General features: G+C 39.7%; 1 protein-coding gene across 12 annotated transcripts in view; it reads left to right on the forward strand.

Moving 5' to 3' along the window:
* Positions 1-20887, forward strand: part of pard3ab (par-3 family cell polarity regulator alpha, b) — a 266919-nt gene that overhangs the window by 232897 nt on the left and 13135 nt on the right. The window contains exon 23 of one of the 12 annotated variants that reach the window (XM_008433898.2): positions 1080-1102. The exons of the other annotated variants lie outside the window; for them this stretch is intronic. Coding sequence (XP_008432120.1) covers positions 1080-1102 — 23 coding nt within the window. The remainder of the gene's footprint in view (positions 1-1079; positions 1103-20887) is intronic. 12 annotated transcript variants of the gene reach the window in all.

Raw genomic sequence — 20887 nt, forward strand, 5'->3', positions numbered from 1 at the left:
TCCATCCATCCAAACATCCATCCATCACTCTACCTGCCCATCTGTCCATCCATCCATCCATCCATCTGTACCCATCCAATAATCCATTCATCCATTCATCACTCTACCATCCATCTATTGATCCTTCCATCATTTTTCTTCGTCATGTTTCAAAATCAAAGCTCAGCCAAGATATTTGTCCAAAATTCCCATTAAATATTTTCTATTTACACCTTAAAAGTTAGTGAATTGACAGAAAACTCTACAAAATCTGTGATTTTAATGTAAAAAAAAAAAAATCCAGCTTGTCAGATTTTATATATGTTGAGGTCAAGCACCAAATTCACTCAAGATTGAACAATAATATGTATAATGTTTCATTATAATTGACTGAGACAATTTTCCTGGCTTAAAACGAGCTTGAAAAGAAATAAAAATGCAAATAAACAAATGTAATATTTTTGTAAAAACGATCATTCTTCCTAGACCTTTATGTGATGCACCCAAACATACTCTGGTTATATGTAAATGTCTGTTTAAGCTGCATTTAAAGTCTTGCCTATCGGTTAAAACTTGACTACCTGCTAACACTGACTGCTCAAAAGTTATGGAGTAATTACTGCAGAAGCTTCCAAACAACAAAAACAGGCGGTGCATTTAATATCCAGATTATCATTTCCACGTTTTGAAGCACAATGTGTCAGAAAGTTTTGGTTTTACTCCCAGTTTGAACTCTTTCGGCTCCTTATTTGGTTTCACTTTGTATCACTTAAATAACAAGTAATCCTCAATAAAAAGGAGCTTATGCATTTTTTAGTGTCTTTTCCGTATTTTAACATTTAATGCCACATGTATCACATCCTGATTAAGTGTGCTAATCCCTCCAAAAAAACACAAGATTTGGCTGAACACGCTCCATCATTAACACTAATCCATGCTCCATCCCTGCCATGTTCCCTCGTCTATTTCAGGAGCTAATTTCTCTCAGTTTTCCCTGTTGAAGAGAACACTTGTTGGACTAAAATAACGGTTGCATCCTATCAAATTTTCTGGATTTTTTTCTTTTTTTTTTACCGCTTCGTGGACGACGAATATTCCAGTGATCGCACTCTCACAGAAGCAGGTAATGGCAATTATTTATACGGTAATAGCTGTTGTAGTTTTACTTCCTAGTTGCACTAAGTAGACGTTTTCCTGGATTGCGCGATTGCATTTGCATATATAGCTGCAGGTGGTTTGTTTGTCTCGCCTGGGAGGAACAGGAAGGTGGAGATTTGCAGTTCAAGGCAATGCAGAGGAATTAGTCGCACAGCTCATTACAGATGATTGCTTTTGTCTGCACACGTATGTTCAAGTTGGTGGTAATTACAGGTCATTGCCTTGTCCTTTTGTGGCAAATTTTACCATGGAGACACAACAAAGCTGCATATGCAAATGGAGCTTTTATCCAGAGACGGTTGCAAAATTGCTCCTTTGCAACAAACTTCATGGAAATGACAAATGCTGAACATTTGATTGGATTTTCCTATGAAACTGGCATCATGACAAGTTGTAGCATGTTTTTGTTTTCAATTTGTCTGAATGCTACCTCTTCTCAGTATCAGAAAAATCCTACAAATTCAGGTAGATTTAGTGTATTTTGTCTTTAAATTATTTACCCTTTAAACCAGTTATCATTCATTGGTGGACACACTTATGCTAATGTCTTGTTTAGCGTCTTAGCGCTTTTGCTAACTTTGAAAATGTTTAGCCCACTTAGCTTCCCCTAAATTAATTTTTACAGATGTTTTCTAAAGTGCTTACTTACTTGGCTGTTGAAATTTTGTTAATTGTTCAAGTTTACGGCTATATTAATGCTCTTATTTTGAAGTTGAAGACTGTTTACCCAGCAGAAAATAAATTTAGGAAAACCTAAAAACATTTTTTCAAAGTTAGAAAAACACAATAAAATCTAAATGAAAATGTATTTTTGCCATTAGTAGACGTGTGCCCACTATTAGCTTTTACCAATTATATATCTGTATTTATTTGTTGCTATACTTTTTAAGCTAATTATCAAGAAACTATAACTGAAATCAGCCTCAAAGCATCCAACTCAGTAATGAAAAAAATATGATAAAAGTGTTTTTATTTTCATTATTATTTTAGATTTCAGTTTCTTAAAAAGAAATCATAAAATTATTTTTAGTTCATACTTGATCACACTTTATAAATATGTTTTAGATTTTGGATCTGCTTCATAGATTTGTGGGCGGGGCCTCATCTACCACCAGCCAATCAGAGCAGAGCGTGACTCTTTGCTGTAGCAAATAAAACCACTTGTCTCCATTTTTAGGGAAATCACTTAAAATATAAAATATAACAACAACAAAGTTGTAATAATCCCAAATTAGCCAAAACTTAGCTTGTTTTTGCTCATGTTTTGGAGGATTTTTTTATGTTTTTAGCTTCTTATAAGATATTTTTTGATGGCTTTAGATTTACTCTCTGAGTTAAAGAGTTGCCATTTTGTGTAGCCATTGATTTTCCTTGTAGCTGGGAGCTAGTGCGATGGATAAAGAAAATCTAAAGAGAAATGGACTGGAATAAATTTTATTCCAGTCCATTTCTGGACCTGCAGCAGATATAAAAATCTAGGAGGCTAATAAACGAAGGATAAAGTGCTTTAATATGCACAATCAATTCAACATCTCCAGCCTGGGCAATACGATGTAAAATTTATTAGAAGTGATTGAAGAGCTTTATTCCTGGACAAGATGGCCACCATTAGACGCCATTACACAGCAGCTCAAACAATATGATTAACAGCGCTTCAGTCAGGAGTGAGGGGCCCTGAGGATCCTTCCCCTGTCTGGTCTGAGCCTTTAAAATGCCCCTCTGTCGCGGTGAAGTCACTCCCAGATCAAACAATCATTGGTCTTTCTGTTGGAGCTACATGGGCTCTCCGCTAATGGCAAACAGGCCTTTTAAAGTGGCACTCTTAAGCCAAGTCTTACCCATAATGCCTTATTTATCGTCCCCTGGCTCGCTGTGAAACCAGTCTGTGTCAGCAGCTGGCTGCAGGATCTCCAGGGATTAATTCACTTCATGCCAGGACGTAGTCTGCACCCCCTCGCCTCCCTCTGTTAGCTTCCCAGCAAACAGAGCGTCATGCTCTGCATTCACACGTCACAAAATGCTTAAACAGGAGATTAACAGGTGCTTTTAGATTTAAAAGTGAGCTATTATGCGCCCTTGAACAATTTATGATATGTCTATGCGCTGTACAATATGGATAATGAGATTTTAGTCTCAACTTTTCTGTATTTGTAGTTGTTTTAGGACCTCTTGTCACTTTAAATCCAAAGAAGCTGCTGCTGGCCACGCCCCCTCAACCCAACGTTCACATATGAAAATGGCTGCAAACAGATCCACAATTATACAACTGTACATCTATGAAAAGCATTAGTAAGGCCTCCTGCACAACCAACAAGGATGTAGCAAGTGGTTTCTGGATGGAAAGTCAACAAGAAAACACTTGTCTTTTCCAGCAGCCATTGTACATTGTGCAGTGGCTGCTTGGGTTGCTAGGTAACGTCCTTCACTGGAGTTGCTAGGTGAGGGGTTCTCCTGCTGATTTGTGAAACAACTCATTTTCCAGACACCAAAAATATTAACTTATTGCCAAAAACATTAAGTTAGGGCGTTTTTTTTGTTTCTAGAAGCAGTAGAAACCCAAATGAAAATACAAAAACATACAAAATATGTAATTTGCATTGCTACTTGAGACATAATTGTCAAGTTGAAAGTACTTCAGGGCTATGAAACAATTATTCTTCTTTTACTTAAAAAATGCAAAGCCAGCTTACCAAACATGTATTTTATTTAACCTTAATTTAGTAGGTGAGTTAAGAACAAATTCTTATTTACAATGACGACCAAAAGTGCTGGAGGTCTGTTTGGGTTGCTAGGTAACGGGTCTGAGCTTGGCTGGGGTTGCTAGGCAAGGGGTCTGAGCTTGGCCAGGGTTGCTAGGTAACGGGTCTGAGCTTGGCCGGGGTTGCTAGGCAAGGGGTCTGAGCTTGGCNGGGGTTGCTAGGCAAGGGGTCTGAGCTTGGCCAGGGTTGCTAGGTAACGGGTCTGAGCTTGGCCCGGGTTGCTAGGTAACGGGTCTGAGCTTGGCCGGGGTTGCTAGGTAACGGGTCTGAGCTTGGCCGGGGTTGCTAGGTAACGGGTCTGAGCTTGGCCGGGGTTGCTAGGTAACGGGTCTGAGCTTGGCCAGGGTTGCTAGGTAACTGCTCAGTGCCCATGGAATGTGACTCAACAATTGAAGGTTTTGAGGCGGCTCATTTTCCAGACACTAAAATTGTTAACTTATTGCCAGAAAACATCTGGGTGTTTTTGTTTTTCTCAGACCCAAATGGAAGCACAGAAATGTGCATAATGTGAATTTTAAAGCCAAACTTCCTCACACATCCCGACCCTTCTGATTTCTTTCAAGTCTCCACTGAACTCTTCGTCCTTATATTTAAATATTTTTGTCTTTTTCTTTCCCTCATCCTGTCCTTGGCTTGTTGTCCCATAACCTCTCCAGCTCAGCTTTTTTCTCCCACTTGAATTGAAAGCGAATGAGGATTCCATATCCAGAAACCGTAAAGGCTTTTATATTTTCCTCCTCTGGGTGGAAAATCCGCAGAAAGCTTCGCCTACTTTCATGTCCTGTTAAAAGTTGGCAGTGGAAGCACGTCTTGAATGTTTCAGGCACGCATGGTTATAAATTCATTTAATTTGGCATTAACAGCATTGGCATTTGCCTCAGTAAGCTTAGGCCCAGGCTCTGTGGAGTTGGTGCATAAATTGAAGCGTTTATTTTCCGTTTCTCTGTTTGTTTCGAACGGAAACGCAAAGGAAAGATGGAATTAGGTTTACATTTTTAATTTTCTCTGGCTCTTTTGTTCTTTATCGGCCGTTATCGTCACCCTACCTACCATTATCCTTCCACCTCTTCTCTTCCCTCTGCGGCTCTTTATCTTCCACCCTCAGCCATCTTCCTCTGCGCCGTCTTCAAACAGCGATCCCGTCTCTGGATCTTGACAGCGCTCTCTGGATGGTGAGCACCGTCCCTGGAGGGATTTGAACCGTGGCGAGCAGCGCTGACGGGTTGTCTGATAGAGGCCACGTGATGACGGCCTTTTGAGATTTCCATGGGTGCTCTTTGATGGGGCATCTTTCATCTAGGCGTCTTTTTGTTGCATCAGGCTGAGACACGGCTCCGTTTGGAGATTATCTTTGGTGGCCTTGTCTTTAAAATTCCTAATTCTTAAAAATGTTTGAGCTAAATATAGTTAAGGTTGTGGTTTTAATTCATTTTTGTCCCACTTCTAAACGAAATTATCATCTTAAAACAGTTTTATTTTCACTTTTTCAGGTTATTTTTTACTAAAAACGTCACAGGAAACATGAAAATGATTCTTAAAAGAACTGGCAAAGTCTTAATGACTGTTTTTAGGTTCTTAAAATTATCATAAAACAGATTTAAAAAAATATTTTAATTCAAAACTTTCATCTGAAACATGAAGATGCGTATGTTTAAATATTTTTTTTATTCTTAAGAAGAACTTGAGTTTTAAAAGTGACTTTTTGTTTGTAGGTACATGAAATTATCATCTTAAAACAGTTTTATTTTCACTTTTTCAGGTTATTTTTTACTAAAAACGTCAGGAAACATGAAAATGATTCTTAAAAGAACTGGCAATGTCTTAATAATGACTGTTTTCAGGTTCTTAAAATTATCATCTTAAAACAGATTTAAAAAAATATTTTTATTCAAAACTTTCATCTGAAACATAAAAATGCATCCGTTTAAATATTGTTTTATGCATAAGAAAATTGACTCTTTGTTTGTAGGTACATGAAATTATCATCTTAAAACATATTTTTACATTTTCCAGTTATCTTTACTAAAAAACAATTCATCTAAATCATGAAAGTGTGAATAAATCTGTTATTTTATGAATAAAAAAAGTCTTAAAAATGTCCAATTTCTTTGTAGGTATATAAAATTATGATCTTAAAACATTTTCTTTACATATTCAGGTTCCATTTATTTAAAAAAAAAAATCAAACATGAAAATCTGTGATTGTTTTATTAATACAAACCGTTTCAGAGTCTTAAAGGTGACTCTTTGTTGGTTTGCTCTGACGAAGCAAAGAGCCGCAGTATTTACCTCCTGCAGCCTCACATGTTGTATATAAACACACGCAGACACCCTGGGTGAATTCGCCCTGACAGGACGGCTGTCTGTGCCGTCAGGCCTCCATCCTGAGGGACTCCTGCTGCTCCTCCTGCCTGCCTCCAAGACGTTTTGACAGGAGTCTGGAGCTTTTTTCTGCAGGCAGGCAGGCAGTCGCCTCAGTGGGGACCTGACTGCTTTTATTTCCCTCCTATATGCTCTATAGAAAAAGGTAGATAAGATATGAATTATTCAGGGCTGAGAATCCTACAGCACCCTCAACAATTACTGGCACAGCTGGTAAACATGAGGAAAAAGGCAAAAAGATTTCTGCAAAAAAACACTCCAGGAGTCTGAAATGGCACAAAGTATTAATATCAGGCATTTTAAGGCCTTATTTTGTTAAATCTGAAACTTAAAACGTTTTAAATGCGGCTATATTTTGCCCTGCAAGGTCTTAAATTACCTTTAGTTGTTTATAATGTTTAAATTCCTTCACTTTCTCACTTTTATGTTTAAACTCTTATGCGCTACACTTAAAGTGGATGAGTTACCACCTCCTCCTCCTCCCAGCTCCTTCAGACTAGCCTGCAGGAATTAGCAAACACCTGGTGGAACTGCACATCTCCTGAGTTCATTATCGGAGCTACTTCTCAGTTCATCGCTGGTAAAAATGTTGTTAAAGGGTTAATAGAGGAGCCATGCTGTGATGGTCAGAAGGTTTTAAAGAGACAGAAGCCCAATTTCAAGGCGTTAAATCGGGAAGTAAAAATTCTTTCAAGTCATATTTGATGTATTCAGCATTTTTACACCAACTGAATGTGACATAGTTGCTTGTTTATGCTTTAAAGTGGCGCCGTGTGACTGGAACTTTCCCTTTGAACCCACTGATTTTCCGCCCTGCGACCCAGTCGCACCAGTAAGCCTAAAGTGGAGTTTCATTTGAAAGGCAGGAAGTGAAGGAACAGTGCGATTTGGACAGGTGGACAGCAGCTTAAAGGAGGAAGCGTCTGCACCCCGCATGTTTCATGATGGGCCTCTTCTCAGCCGGCAGTCTGGAAGAGAAGCAGGAAGGTCCTGCCTGCTGGTTTTAATGGCTGCAGCTGGTTCAGTGGGATCCTTCCAGTTCAGCTTTCCCCGGATTTCCTCCAAGATGATTTTTAGAAGTTTTTGAGATTTAAAGGTACATAGTGCCATTTTATAGCACAGTCAAGCAATCAGTTGTTATAAATATCAAATGTAACTTGAAAGAATTTTTACTTCCTGATTTAACGCCTTGAAATTGGGCCTCTGTCTCTTTAAGAAGCTCCTGCTCTTTCTGAAACACAAAATTACAAAGACATAGAAAAGCAACTGAGAAAACCAGTAACAAACTTCACATTTTGATGAATGCCATCACCTAAATCATCAACACACATCAAATAAGTTGATAGACTTCATAATTTAACACCTTGAAATTGGGTCTCTGTCTCTTTAAGAAGCTCCTGCTCTTTCTCAAACTCCGCCTTCAGGAAGTCATCACAACATGGCTCCTCTATTAGCCCTCCAACAATGTTTTCACTGAGAAGTAGCTCCTATATTGAGCTCAGCAGATGCCTAGCTCCACCAGATGTTTGCTAATTGCTGCTGGCTAGTCTGAAGGAGCTGAGAGGGGAAGTCGCGAGAAGCTCGGTAGCTTGGAGTAGGGGCTAAGTCCACCCAGGCATTTTTTCAAAGCTGAATGGTTACCATGGAAATTAAAGGTTTGATCAAATATGCCTTCAAGACTCCAGGTTTGTTTTTGATGAGGAATAACGTTATAACATGATGAAAAGCTCCATAGAGCAAATTTCACATCGTACTGCCCCTTTAAGCAAACAGATGTGAGTTTGTACGCCTAACATCTGCTGCGCTGTAACAGTTTGGGAGTGTTAAACAATCTGCAGTTAATGTTAAGAGGATTATCACGTTTTATTTCCCTCTGAGCAGAAGGAGCTCTCGCTAAGCGTTAGCTCTGCTGCTAACGGAGAAGAAAATGAGATCAGAAGCGATTCCTCTCTTTTCAGCAAATGTTTCATGAAGCTAATTAGAGGGTTTCTTCTGCTAAATTAATCACAGACTGACACAAGGTCCAAAACCTCTGCAGCCGAGCGGTGCAGCGGCGTCTTCCCCGCTCCCACAGCTACGCTGGGAAAGACCCGTTTTGGTTCTGGCGAGCCGGCTCTGGTTCAGGAACGCTATTTTTACCAGCAGAGTGAAAACCACTCATCTGCATGTGTGGAGAGGCTGTTCACTGTGATCTTAGTGGTTTATTGTATTACACAACAATATGGTGACGTTTTGTCACGGGTCAGGATATTTTTGGACTCTGATGCTGTTGAATACTGTGCAAAAGTCTTAAGTCATCACTGTTTTCTTCATGTTTAGCTGTAGTTGTAGCTTAGTTCTGCTTTTCTGTCCGGTAAATTTTCTGAATCCAGACATAATTCTCTAAATGCCGTCTTTATTTTGCTCCTTAGTCTCTTTTTACCACCTGTTTCATTCTGTTTTTCATCCATTCTTTCTGCCTTGTCCTTCTGTTGTTTTTCTTTCTTTTTGTTTTTTCTTTGTATTCACTTCTGTTAGTTTATTTCCTCTCTTCTTTGTCTCTTTTCTTCCTCCTTTGTGATTTTTTTTGGTGTCTTTTTTGACCCCTCACCACAATTTGATTCAATTCAAACTTTTTGTATCCATAGTTGCATGAAGTAAAAATATCACAACATAAAAACACCTACAACACCTATATTTTTGAAATATAAATATACCACATTTTTACAGACTAAGTCACTTTTTTCATGGTTTTGCTGGTCCTGCAACTTCTTTTTCCTCACATTTTTGACTGATAAAACTTACTGCCTAGAAAATATGTTAATAGTCATGAATGGCAAAAATCTACCCATCCAGAAACACAATTGATGATCCATCTAATTAGGAAATTGTCAGTGTTTTTATTATTAAACAACAGTGCCAGACAATTCTTATGACTCAGCTCTAATGATCTACATATCCTTCCTATAAATACTTTCAACTTTCCCAACTTTAACCCAAATGTCAAAGTTTGGATTCCACCGAGCTTTAAGGCGACGTATTATGCAAAATTCACATTTTGAATATTTTATACTAACTTTTAGTCATTAGAAAAACCACCCATCTGTTTTTTAGGTATTAAGTTAATGTTTATTCTGAATGTAACTTCACAAACTAGAAGGCGATGCCCCGTTACCTAGCAACCCCAGCCAAGTCCACCCCGTTACCTAGCAACCCCAGCCAAGCCCACCCCGTTACCTAGCAATCCCATCCAAGCCCACCCCCGTTACCCAGCAACCCCAGCCAAGCCCACCCTCGTTACCTAGCAACACCAGCCTGCCTGTGTGTATATAAAGACCACTACTGCTACAAAAATGTAAATATTAGTAATAACTTATTTACCTCAAGTGTGACTAATACTCATTTTGATTGGTTAAATCATCCATACAAACTGTTTTCATAGTCTTGAAATCAATTATTTATCTGTTTTTGTTGTCAGATTTATTGATTTGTTTCTCAAATCGACCTCTAGTGAACTCTATCTCGAAATACCAGAGGCATTGTGATTTCAGTTTTAGGCATCTAGTTTTCATTTCTGTGTGCTAAAAGCTCAACTTTTTGTGCTCCTCATATTTCCAGAGTGTGGAGCTTACAAAACAGTAATGCAACTTTTTCTTGCTCAATTTCTCATTTATTGTGGTCGTCCGGAAAACATGTCCTCTAAAAGCTGCTGTGTATTAAATATTTCATGAGGCCGTTGTGTAGAGTCCCAGGCCTTAATGAATGCTTGCTGAACCTACGCTGCACTTCGGCTACATTCCCAGGAGCAATGTCTTGGAAAACAAATATTTTCCTGTTTGTAGCTGATGCATGATACATGGTATGACTCGGTCACAAAACCCTAATTTGACTTTTTTATGTCTTTCTTTAAAGGGACGTGTATATAGTTTCAGTCAGAGGTTCACATCTCATATTCATGGGTATACCACAGTAATTTTGGGCTATTAATGATTAACAAAAACTGTTATTAAAGAAATGGCTGCACAAGTTTGATTTTGCAGTGGAGCTTTAGGGTCACAATTTTATATACATGATCAAACATAACCATAAATATCTTAGGAAATATTGCTCAAGGCTCTGAAATATAATAAAACTTGACCGGGCCAAGACCTATTAGCTTCTCGTTAGTAATTATGAGTCTGTGGCAACATTATTGGGTTGGCAGCATTCACTGGATTGACCAAAACCAGCATCCCACACTAATATTAAGTGATGTTAGCTTGCGCTCCAAGCTAGGTGGCAAACGGCTAACAAGAAATGGAGACTAGTATATACTACACCCAGGTAGCTAACTTAATATATTCCGCTAATATTGACAGAATCTCTTTGTGATGGCGGGGTAAAGGCCGATTAGCTAGCTAGCTTACCTTTCTTAGTGCTTCCCTTCTCAGTGACGCTAAAAGTTTGACGTATTCCCACCATATTTGGAAACGAAACGCTGCAGAATTTAAGTTGCTGTATTTGATTCACCAAGTTCATTTTCAGATTGTGTTGTCACTGTTCTTTCTCGAACATCGATATTCCCGACTAAGTGCAAAGCGATTGAGACTTGCGATAGGTCACGTGACGTCCAATCCAGTAAAAGGCTTCTTATTATTATTCTGTTTAATTTTAATGTCACTTTTAAGTGTAGGTGCTGCCTCCAAAAAACACCCATTATTTAATAAATAGCAAAATATTGCATATTTCATGCATAATAAAGGAAGTTAAATGTCAGGAAACGTAACGTAGCGCTGATATGGGCTGTTAAAAGGGCGTATTAAAATGGGTCTCCATTTGCATTGAGGTTGTGCCAAACTCCAGTCTGTCTGAGCAGCCTCGCTGCCATCTAGGACGCACATTACAGTGGCAATCATGCAGCACATGCTCAATCTTTTTCTCTCAAAATTGCCTGCTGTCACAAGATGCTCCTGGTCTCATTTACCTCCCTCGCTGCCCTGAAACAGAGGTAAAAGGACCCCCTGCCTCTTGATGATAATGGATCCTAATTTGACTTGGATTATGATTTATCAGATGCTGCGCGCACTTCCGTTGGAAGTATTATGCAGCTCTCTGAAAATGGGAACCATTACAAGTGGGAATCCATCCGTCACCCAGAAGTCATCGAGAGAGAGAGAGAGAGATGGACCAGGACGGCTGCCCCAGAAATTAGACTGCTCCAGTTTGATTTCCTTCTGCTCCCCTCGGTGTTGCCGCCCCTTCGTTCTCCTGCAGCTCTACGCCTGGCTTAATGTGTCTGTTGGATCAGGAGATGAGCATCAGTCAAACCTTTGCTTTCCAATTCATCGCTCGAGTTGCACACCTCACACTTCTCCATTTTCCTCACCTTTCTTCCCTTATGAAGGTTCATTGTGCCGCCGTGGGAAAGAGGGGCTCTTCAGAGCTTCTGCAGCGTTGCATAATTCATGCTTTAATGCATTTATGGATAAATATAATAAGTTGGGTTCCTTGAATGCCCAATATCCAACCAATATCTTCTGTTTTATTGGCTGCTTATGCAGTCTCTCCCATTCTTCTAGTCTATGCTTTTCCTTCTGAAAGCTCTTTTATTGTCTGTCATTCACAAACCCATGAAGTTATACAGCAGTTCATCTTCATTCATGTTGAGGTGCAGAGAGGGAAACATCTTTTTCACATCCAGCACAGTCTTTAGGTTGACATGAGGCACGTTCACACGGATATCAGTAGAACAGTAACAATATTGGGATCAACACATGATCAATACGTCTGGTGGATTATTCCATTCATAAACACAAAAACAAACGATGCTCCATCTAAAATTTCAGTATGTTTTAGTTTTATAAACACAACCTACAATCCCAGCTACAGTTAATCCCCATTAATTACCATTTTTATTTCGATTAACGAAAATGTTTTCTCAGTTTCAGTTTTTGTTTTATTTTGTTAGATTCAGATACCAAGTGGTGCGTCTCTGCCTTACCAGAGGCATGAGACTCGTATAATTTAATAAATCTGAATCTTGGTCCATGCTGGTTCCAACTTCTACATCTTGTTTATTGTACCTTGGCATGACGAAAACATTTGATTAAATTATGCTTAATTCACCCCAAACCAGTACATGTAAGTACGCCTAGTTCACATTTTTCTTTTTTGGGGGATTTTCAAAAATATGTTTAAAATGTTCATTTCAACGGCAAACGCAAAATATGATTTGGGTTCTTCTGGTTGTACGTTCATTTGGACAAACATAAAAACTCTTTCGTTGAATAAAACTTGATCTAAAACTTCAAAAAGAGTTAAAACATTGACAAAAAATCCAAAGAATTTGTTGATCACATCTCATTTGACTTTAAATTGTGCACCAAATCCAGAGCAAAACCCTGGTACCTCATTAAAACTGAGGGGCAGAGCAGCCAAAACTTTTACTCAAGAGTAGAAATACTTCAACTAATTGTTACTAAAGTAAAAGTTAAAAAAGTATTTGGTAAATACAAGAATTCAAGTCAAGAACTGAGTTAACTGATCAAATTATTCATCATTTAATATTTTAAAATTACATCATCAGACAAACCAAAATCATCATCTAGAAAATTCCTGAAGAAATTTAACCGGGGCCTGCCAAAGTGTGCCCGTCGGCGTTCTGATGCTAAAAGTAATCACCAATGCTAAGCTTAGCTAAATTGTAGTCAGTAACCTGTGGCGAGGCAGAAGCAGGTTGACTAAGCTGTACTTGTACCTTTCATTATGTTAAAATGAATGCATAAGCTAAAATTAGCCAAAATGCTAATGTTAGCATGAAGGCTATCACTAGCATGTTGTCTGTCAGTATGCTAAACATCGCTAATAGGTAAGAAAATTTGCTAATAGGTTATTTTAGGTAAAAGGCTAGTGTAATTTTACGTCTTTAAATGGAAATGTTGGCTTTAGGGAGCAAAATGATGATAATTCACCAAAGTCACAAAAAATTAAAATTAGAATAAGAATCAGTTTCTTCCTGTAAAAAAAGTTATGAAACTTTAACAAAAACTGCAGGTTTGTGTTTCTGTGTCTGGTGAATTTTTTGATTAAAACATGTTTGTTTTTCATTCAGTGGGTAGAAAATCCAGACGTTTTACTCCAGAGCAGAAATACTTAGAAATAAAATTACTCAAAAGAAAGTAAAGCTTGGTAAAAATACTCCTAAAAGTAAATTTTTCAAACTAAAAAAACTCCCCAAGTAAATGTAATTGAGTAAAAGTAACTAGTTTCTACCACCGCTGAAAACAAAGGCATCTGTTTCCCCATAATGCTGGGAGATTTTATCCGCCCGGCTCGTGTAAATGTGGTTTCTCGCGCGGACCAAACTTTATTCATGAGTCTGAAAAAGCCTGCCCTTGTTATCAGTGTTTAGTTTAGCTGAGACCTCATAAAAATTAAAAAAGAACAAGTTGGACTCTAATGCCTGGCTAATCCAGTGCTGATAACGCGGCGCTCGCCCCGCTGGGCTGGAAATCCTCTCCTCTCTCCCGCACGCTTTCATCTCGCTCTCTCTCAAACTCCGGCAGCAATTTGCACAAACTGTGGGGGGGGGAAACACGGCTCTGGTGGGCAGCGGCGGGTCGAAACTAGTTTTCACTTCTCTGCAGAGTTGTAAAAGCACCACTACAAGTTAATGGCCTGTGAGGGCCTATTTTATGGCCGTGTTGACACAGAAGAGGAATAATTAAGGGGAAGCGGTGAAGCCATCAACTTCAGACGACCCTCTCTCCAAAGCACAGTTGCCTGGTTACAGTTTTCACAGGTGACTGAATGCGCTGAATCACGCCGATCGGCCATGAGAGGCGTTAGCTATGACTGGTGGGATCATAACCGCTGATGTATTACAATAAGTGGCTAATCTGTCGGTTCAGCTCCGTCAGAAGCGTTTGGTTTGATGGATTCTCCAACCAGGGAACCGTGGAGATCTCAAGAGGAACAAAGTTTAGGAGAACAGGCCTCCCTGTTTCGGGTTTTCCTGACATCATCAGCTGATACCGATGGCTTTGTTTCCATGGCGATCAGTTCCTGGTTTGAATGTATACACGCAAAAAAAAAAATAAAACTCTTTTAAACAACCGTTTAAAACTTGATCTACAGACAACTCTAGTTCTATTACTCAATGTTTAAAACTTATTTAATCAGTCAACAAGGCAGTGCTCAAAGTGCTGAGTGCTGCCTAATGCTAAATTCTGATAGCCGTTAAAAACGTATACAAAACATGGCAAAATTACACATGAAGCGTGTTTAAAACGTATCTTAAAATGTAACGCTTGTAAAGACGAGACGGAGCTGATTCTAATAATAATAATAATGATAATAATAATGGACGCCACAGGACGGCAACGGGGAAAAAGGGAGAGGAGCTGACAGTTACCGGTTGCCACGGTAACTGCCAACTGCCGAGAGACGGCAGTAAACGTCAGGCGAAAATAACTTTTTGACTAAACAAAATGAATTGGGAAGTTTAAACAAAGCAATTTTTTTTTTTACAAATATTAAAATATTGTTAAAATAAAAGCGTAACAAAAAAAAGAGTATTTCACAAGTCTATTTAAATTTTTATCACGCAAACTTTCTGGATCTTAATGGGTTCTTTTCAAAAATCATAGTATTCTTTTCCAGAGCTAGCTTCCATGTTGCAATCCATTACTAAAAGTTTCTATTTAAAATAGTGAGAAGACGTAAAAATTTCCTTAAATCTTTGTACATGTTTTAATGAATGCAATGGAAACCTGAGATTCCCCGTGTAGCCCAGTGAACTTCCTGTGTTTCTTATGAGCAGGGCAGTATTACAGATGGCAGGAAGGAAGTCCCATGTTATTATTTTGTAAGTGAACACGGCCCCCCCCCCCCATGACAGCGAGCCTGTAATTGGGCCGTGAATTAAAAGGAGGCATATCGCTGCACACCTCACCATTATTGCCTTGAGCTTGAAATGGAAGAGCACCTTCCCATCTCGTCTTAAATGTCTGTGAGTGAGAGCGCACATTAATAACAGATTGTGTTACCATCGCTGATATCTCTGACCAGCAGTGCCCTCGGAAAAAATGGAAGTGTCCTTTAAAATTTAAAACCAATTAAACTCGATCGGTTCCGTCGAAGTGTTGATGCAGCCATTGGATGCACACAGTTCAACGCGTCAACTGTAAACCTGGCTAAGTCTGTGTTTACTTTCACTGTTACTGGTGTATTATTAAAAAAACATATCTGAAATAAACAAATGACACTTAGCCTGGAGGGGGAGCAAGTGAAGCCTGGTGGCCCGCCAGGCTGGAGTAGCATCGGGTTTTAGTGGTTGGAGGAATTCTTTTTTGTCTTTGGTAAAAGACAAGGAGCCATTTCTCTCGCTAGCGCTAAACTTTTGAGTTTGTTTTGGTTGAATTTACCCAGAATCCCCTGCGTTTTAGTCCGCTTCCTGCTTTTGGAGCTGCCTCCAGTCCGTTTGGCTTTCACATATGAATTAGAGCCGCACCAGAGTTTGATTACACATTCACACCTCCCAGAATGAGTCCAACTTTCTAGGCAAACGAGCTAGAGTTTGATTGAAGTGGACTAAACGGGGTTGGTGTGAATGCATCCTTTGTCTTATTTTTGGACAGAGAGGAGAAGTTGCGTGTCCGTTTGGACTGTGTGGATCCACTGCTTGGTTGATCAGAACCTTCTAAGAATTAGTTGTTTAATGTTTATTCAGACCACCCAGTGTTGCTCCACCTCCCCTACAGTCGACATCTTTACTCACAATCATAAAGAAATAAATCAGTTTTCAGCTTTGCGTCTTATTGAGAGCCGTAAAGACAGATTGGTTCTGATCCGATGGTGGCCTCTTCAGGTTTCCCATCAAAACAAGCTTCTCCACAAATCCTGCTCATCTGTTGGCTTCCCTCTGCATACTCAGATTTGTTTGTACATTTTGCCGACCCGATCCGTCTCACTTAGCGCGCTGACAGAACGGGGCGAGTGGCGCTGGTTTGATAATGAGCTGCTAAGTGTGGCGATACTGTATCGATCGCCGTCTAATTGCCATGTTCCTTCGGGTCATTTGGGTTTCATCGGTGCTGCAGGGTTAAGCCCATGTAATCCACAGCAAAGACAACAAGAAAGCTAAGTGGCTCAGAAATGGCAGCATGTTGGATCTTTCAATCTCTCCGAAGAACCTGGAATATTAACAAATCCATTGTTGTGTATCAAGCAGATACACAACAACTCAAAGCAACAAAAACAACAACTCAAAGCTCTGAGCAACATCAACAAATTTAAATAAGTTGATTTAAATTTGTTTAAATCAACTGGTAATGAAGCGGTTTTAATTCATTGTGTTTGTTGTTTTGTCATCAGTACAAAAGCCAATGTAATTGTCTGAGTCAGCCAAAGTACACTGGAGTAACCTTTGACTGTTTAGTAATTTAATCAGATTTAAAAACTTTCAGAATCAGCACCACTGCTGTGCGGTAGTATAGATACAAGTGGATATAGATCTGTGTCTCATCTGCATGAAGGTATTCTCGGGTTTCTGATGGACTAAACCCATTTGTCTAGTTGTCTAATTTATTTAAACACGTTGCAGAATTATACTGGTCAGATAAATGGACCGGACCAAAATGAGCAAAAAATGCCAAACAAAAAACTCTGGAAAGTCTTGAGAATTATCCATGATGTTTTGGTTTACTAGCATAGAAATATTCCTTCTAGAAGTGGAGACCATATTATTAAAACTTACACTTATTTAGATGTAATTTGATGTGATTAGATGCTTCTCAAAACTGCAGGATGTAACTTTACAAAAAAAAAATTCAAGGTAGTTGATAAAACTGTCACCATGTTGTTGCAGTTTGAGACAGATAATCCAGTAAAAGATCCGCCTCCTCCACTTCCACGACTCCCAAATTTAACCAATCAGAGTCAGGAGGCGGGTCTTAGTGCTGTCAATCACTCCTAAATGTGCTAACAACTTATCGCTACTAGACAACCATTTATCCGCCGTTATTCGTGACTATGCTAACTAGCCGTAGCATTCATGCCGAGCTATGCTAGCTGCAGTGCAGCAGAGAGCAAGTGGGGAATTAGCAGCGCAACATGGAGGGTGATTGACAGCACTAAGCCCTGCCTTCTGGCTCTGATTGGTTGTTTCCAGTTAGCACTGGGACAAAAAGCAGAGCAGCTTGATTTTTTTTTCACACATTATTGGCCTCATACTGTCGCAGGTTGACAAATATAGATAAAAATATTTTTTATAGACGTTACATACTGCAGCTTTAAGTCGTAGCTGTCTGTAAAAACAACTGAACTGAGGTCCTTTAAAAATCTAGGTGTTACAGGAAAACCATTTACCCGCCGTCATCTGTGGACATGCTAACTAGCATTAGCTTTGTCTGTCACATTCTGTCACGACATGGTGACAATTTGACAAATGGAAAAAAAATTGTTTATAATGCAGCGCTAAATGAAAGGAAAACACACCAATGTGGGCCAGCAGAATCCAGGTTAGTGAAGAAAACTCCCTTCAGCTCGAATATGAAGCGCTAGCTGCTAGCATCGGTTAGCGAGGGCATCAGTCTCCCTCCTGGCTGACTGTGAGCCTCCGATCAATAGACCCAGATTATCATCTTCAGCATCTCGGCTCGTTTTTCACTGCGGCTGAAGGCTCCACCGGCTGCTCGCTCTTTGTCAGAGGATGTTCACCCGTCTGATAAGATTTACTGAACCAAACGCCGCAGCTGGACGCACATCCACGACCCGGTCCGGCTTCCTCCCGCCCCTATCTCTGCATCAGGGAATGTTTATTTAACAGAGCTAGTCGGTACAACAGTCACGGAGCCCCATGACTACCCACGGCTAATTAAATCTTTAATTAAGATGGCGGTTTTTAATTAAAAAGTTTATTATTTTGAAGTGGGGATTATTGGCGACTGAATTATCGCTGAATACAATCCATGCATTGTTATGATTGAGATGGGATTTTATGTTGTTTGTTCATGCAAAGGAGGAGGAAAAAATGAAACGGGGGAAGAGTTTAGAGTGAGTGTGAAGCTGCTGGGCGGTCGGCGCTCAACCCTCCGGAGATCCACCAGAGCCGTCTTGGAGTGGGAGCGTTGGTTTTTAATCTGGAGGATCAGGCCGGCTCTGTGATTTAGCGCACGGCGAACCGCGGACGCCTTTCGTGTCCAACTGGCCGGCTTTGATTGGCATCAGTGTCAGGGGGTTTTAAAGCGACGACACGGATCCGATTAATCCTGTTAGATTGCTTCCTCGTCTATGACCAACAAAACTCCAGAAAGCTGCTATTAGTGTCGGATCTTTCTCACTGAAGTTTGTTTCCCCACCAAGACGTGTCTGATTTGTACTTTTTATTAAATTTGGAGGTTTTATTGATCTGAGATCAAAGTAGCATAGATTTACAGAAATCACATGTCAAACAACTTTTACTGGAGCTTTTTATCTTTTCCTTAAAATTACCTTAAATCTGCATATTTTAAATAAAAGTTGGCTGTTAATCTCTTACAGATTTCTTCAGTTTTTTGTCAGTTAAATGTTTCAGATCTATCAAACAGACTGATTCAGCCGTCTCTTTGCAGCAACAATTGTTCATGATGACTTTTTCTTTAACCCTGTTGCGCCGGATTTTCGAGCGTCTGCCTAAATAAATCTTCCTTATTTTAATTGTAAGTAGTTCTTTAAATGTCCTGTGAGATGATATACTTACCCATGTATCCATAACAACTGGAACTTTCGATATCCAGCAAGTTATTTTCGCAATATACCGTCTATTAAACGAGTGCCCCCAGATTAATTACGCTCTCTGCAGCTGCGAAGTTTCCGTATTAACCCGATACTTGCTGGAAAGTGCAACGTCTGCCCTTTCAGAAACCGTTGGAATTTTTCAGATAGCGCTACGTGTGGCGGAATTACGATACTGCAAATTTAGAGGCGTCGGCGCCGACACGTCCAGTGTAGAAGGGTTAAAGTGTAGCTAACCTCTCTGTAAAAACGAAACTGTGATTAAACTTGTTAATGTCGTCCTGGTGGTTAGTGAGTCTCCTGCCACCTGAGATGAAAATGCTTCTGCTCTCTGCCAGGAAACTTTATTCCTTTTTCATTTCTAGTTCAGCAGAGTGAGAAATTATGAACCAACACCTCTGTGTTTTTACTGTTCGTTCATTTGTTCCTCCCGGTTTCAGTTTTGAAACTCGTTATTAGGTCCAAACAATATTTCACTACGTCAAAATAATTAATTGCATCAAGAGCTGCTGCTCGCCTCGTGTTCAGGTTGTAGAAAAGTTAATTAGAGCGGCTGCGTTTGGTTTTAATGATCAGTAATTTACCGGATTATTCACACTTTTCAGCATTTTACAGGAGAGGATTAGAGCCACTAAAAAATTAAGGAATCCTGACTTTTATCTCAGATTTTCTAATTTTGAGTTTAATCTCAGAATTGTGACTTTTGATCTCGGCACATTAAAGCCAGATCTTTTTTTTCCAATATATATTTTTTTGGCTTCAATGGTCTTCCGTAGCCTTTTAGTAGAAATGACCCAAAACCCTTCAGTTTGGAGGAAAAGCATTTTATTCTCGTTTCAGCCTCTTTAAATCCCGGCGCTTCACGCTGCGTTAGATCTCGGCTCTGCAGCGAAGCGTCGCCTCGCGGTCGGCAGCGTTTCATCTCCTCAAAGCTCTTCCTTCCTCCTCCGACCGCGGCTCAGGCCTCGCCGTGCGACCTTTCACCCCTGCGCCGTAGCGGATTCGGAGTGAGTCGTCTGCTGAACTTCCAGCCGGCTCTCTGGGGGTTTCGGTCGCCGCTGCTCTGCTTCTGTTTGATCAGCAGCAGAAACGTCCGACCCGTCTGGACGCTTCGGGTCGGGAGGTGATGATGATTACGGGCTGAGAGGCGGCCATCTTTCATCTAACACGCATCACACTTACATCCAGGCAAATTGCTGCACCTTTTCTGTCTCTGACGGTCTCGGTCTGTTTGCATGTCCGTCGCTCTGACCCGTCCGGTTGGACCCGTTGGGTCGGCAGCGCTCCGTGGACACGACCGGTTCCCGCCTCTGGTTTCTGTCTTCCTGCTGCCTCTATTCGCTTTATGAGCTATGATGTCACCTGAGATAGTAGCTAGTTACATTTACTTTGAAAAAATATTCTTGAGTGTTTTTATTACGCCGAACTTTTTACTTTGGATTTGAAATTGAAGTTTTTCTGCTTTTACTTGAGTAAAATTTCTGTATTTTCTTCCCACTGAATGAAAACCAAACATGTTTTAACCAGAAATTCACCAGAATCGGACACAAACCTGCAGTTTCTGTTAAAGTTTCACAAGTTTTTAATTAAAAGAAACTGATTTGGAAACATTTTGTCCGATTTTATGTTTTTTATTGATATGAATTATTGTCATTTTAATTCTTGAAATGCCAAAGTTTCCACTTGACCTTATATTCTGGTCCATCTGCTGATGTAATGTTTAAATATAAAAATTTTTATTTATTTTCCATGTGTTTTTCTCACAATTGAACAAATTAAATTTGTCTATACAAGTTTATCTGTGTTTTTAAGTTTGCGGCAATGGTGCAGAGTTGGAAAATATATTTGTAATTCAGTAAATATTTACGTTTGTGTTT

This window comes from Poecilia reticulata, linkage group LG17, assembly GCF_000633615.1.
Source record: "Poecilia reticulata strain Guanapo linkage group LG17, Guppy_female_1.0+MT, whole genome shotgun sequence".
In the NCBI taxonomy this organism is placed as follows: domain Eukaryota; kingdom Metazoa; phylum Chordata; class Actinopteri; order Cyprinodontiformes; family Poeciliidae; genus Poecilia; species Poecilia reticulata.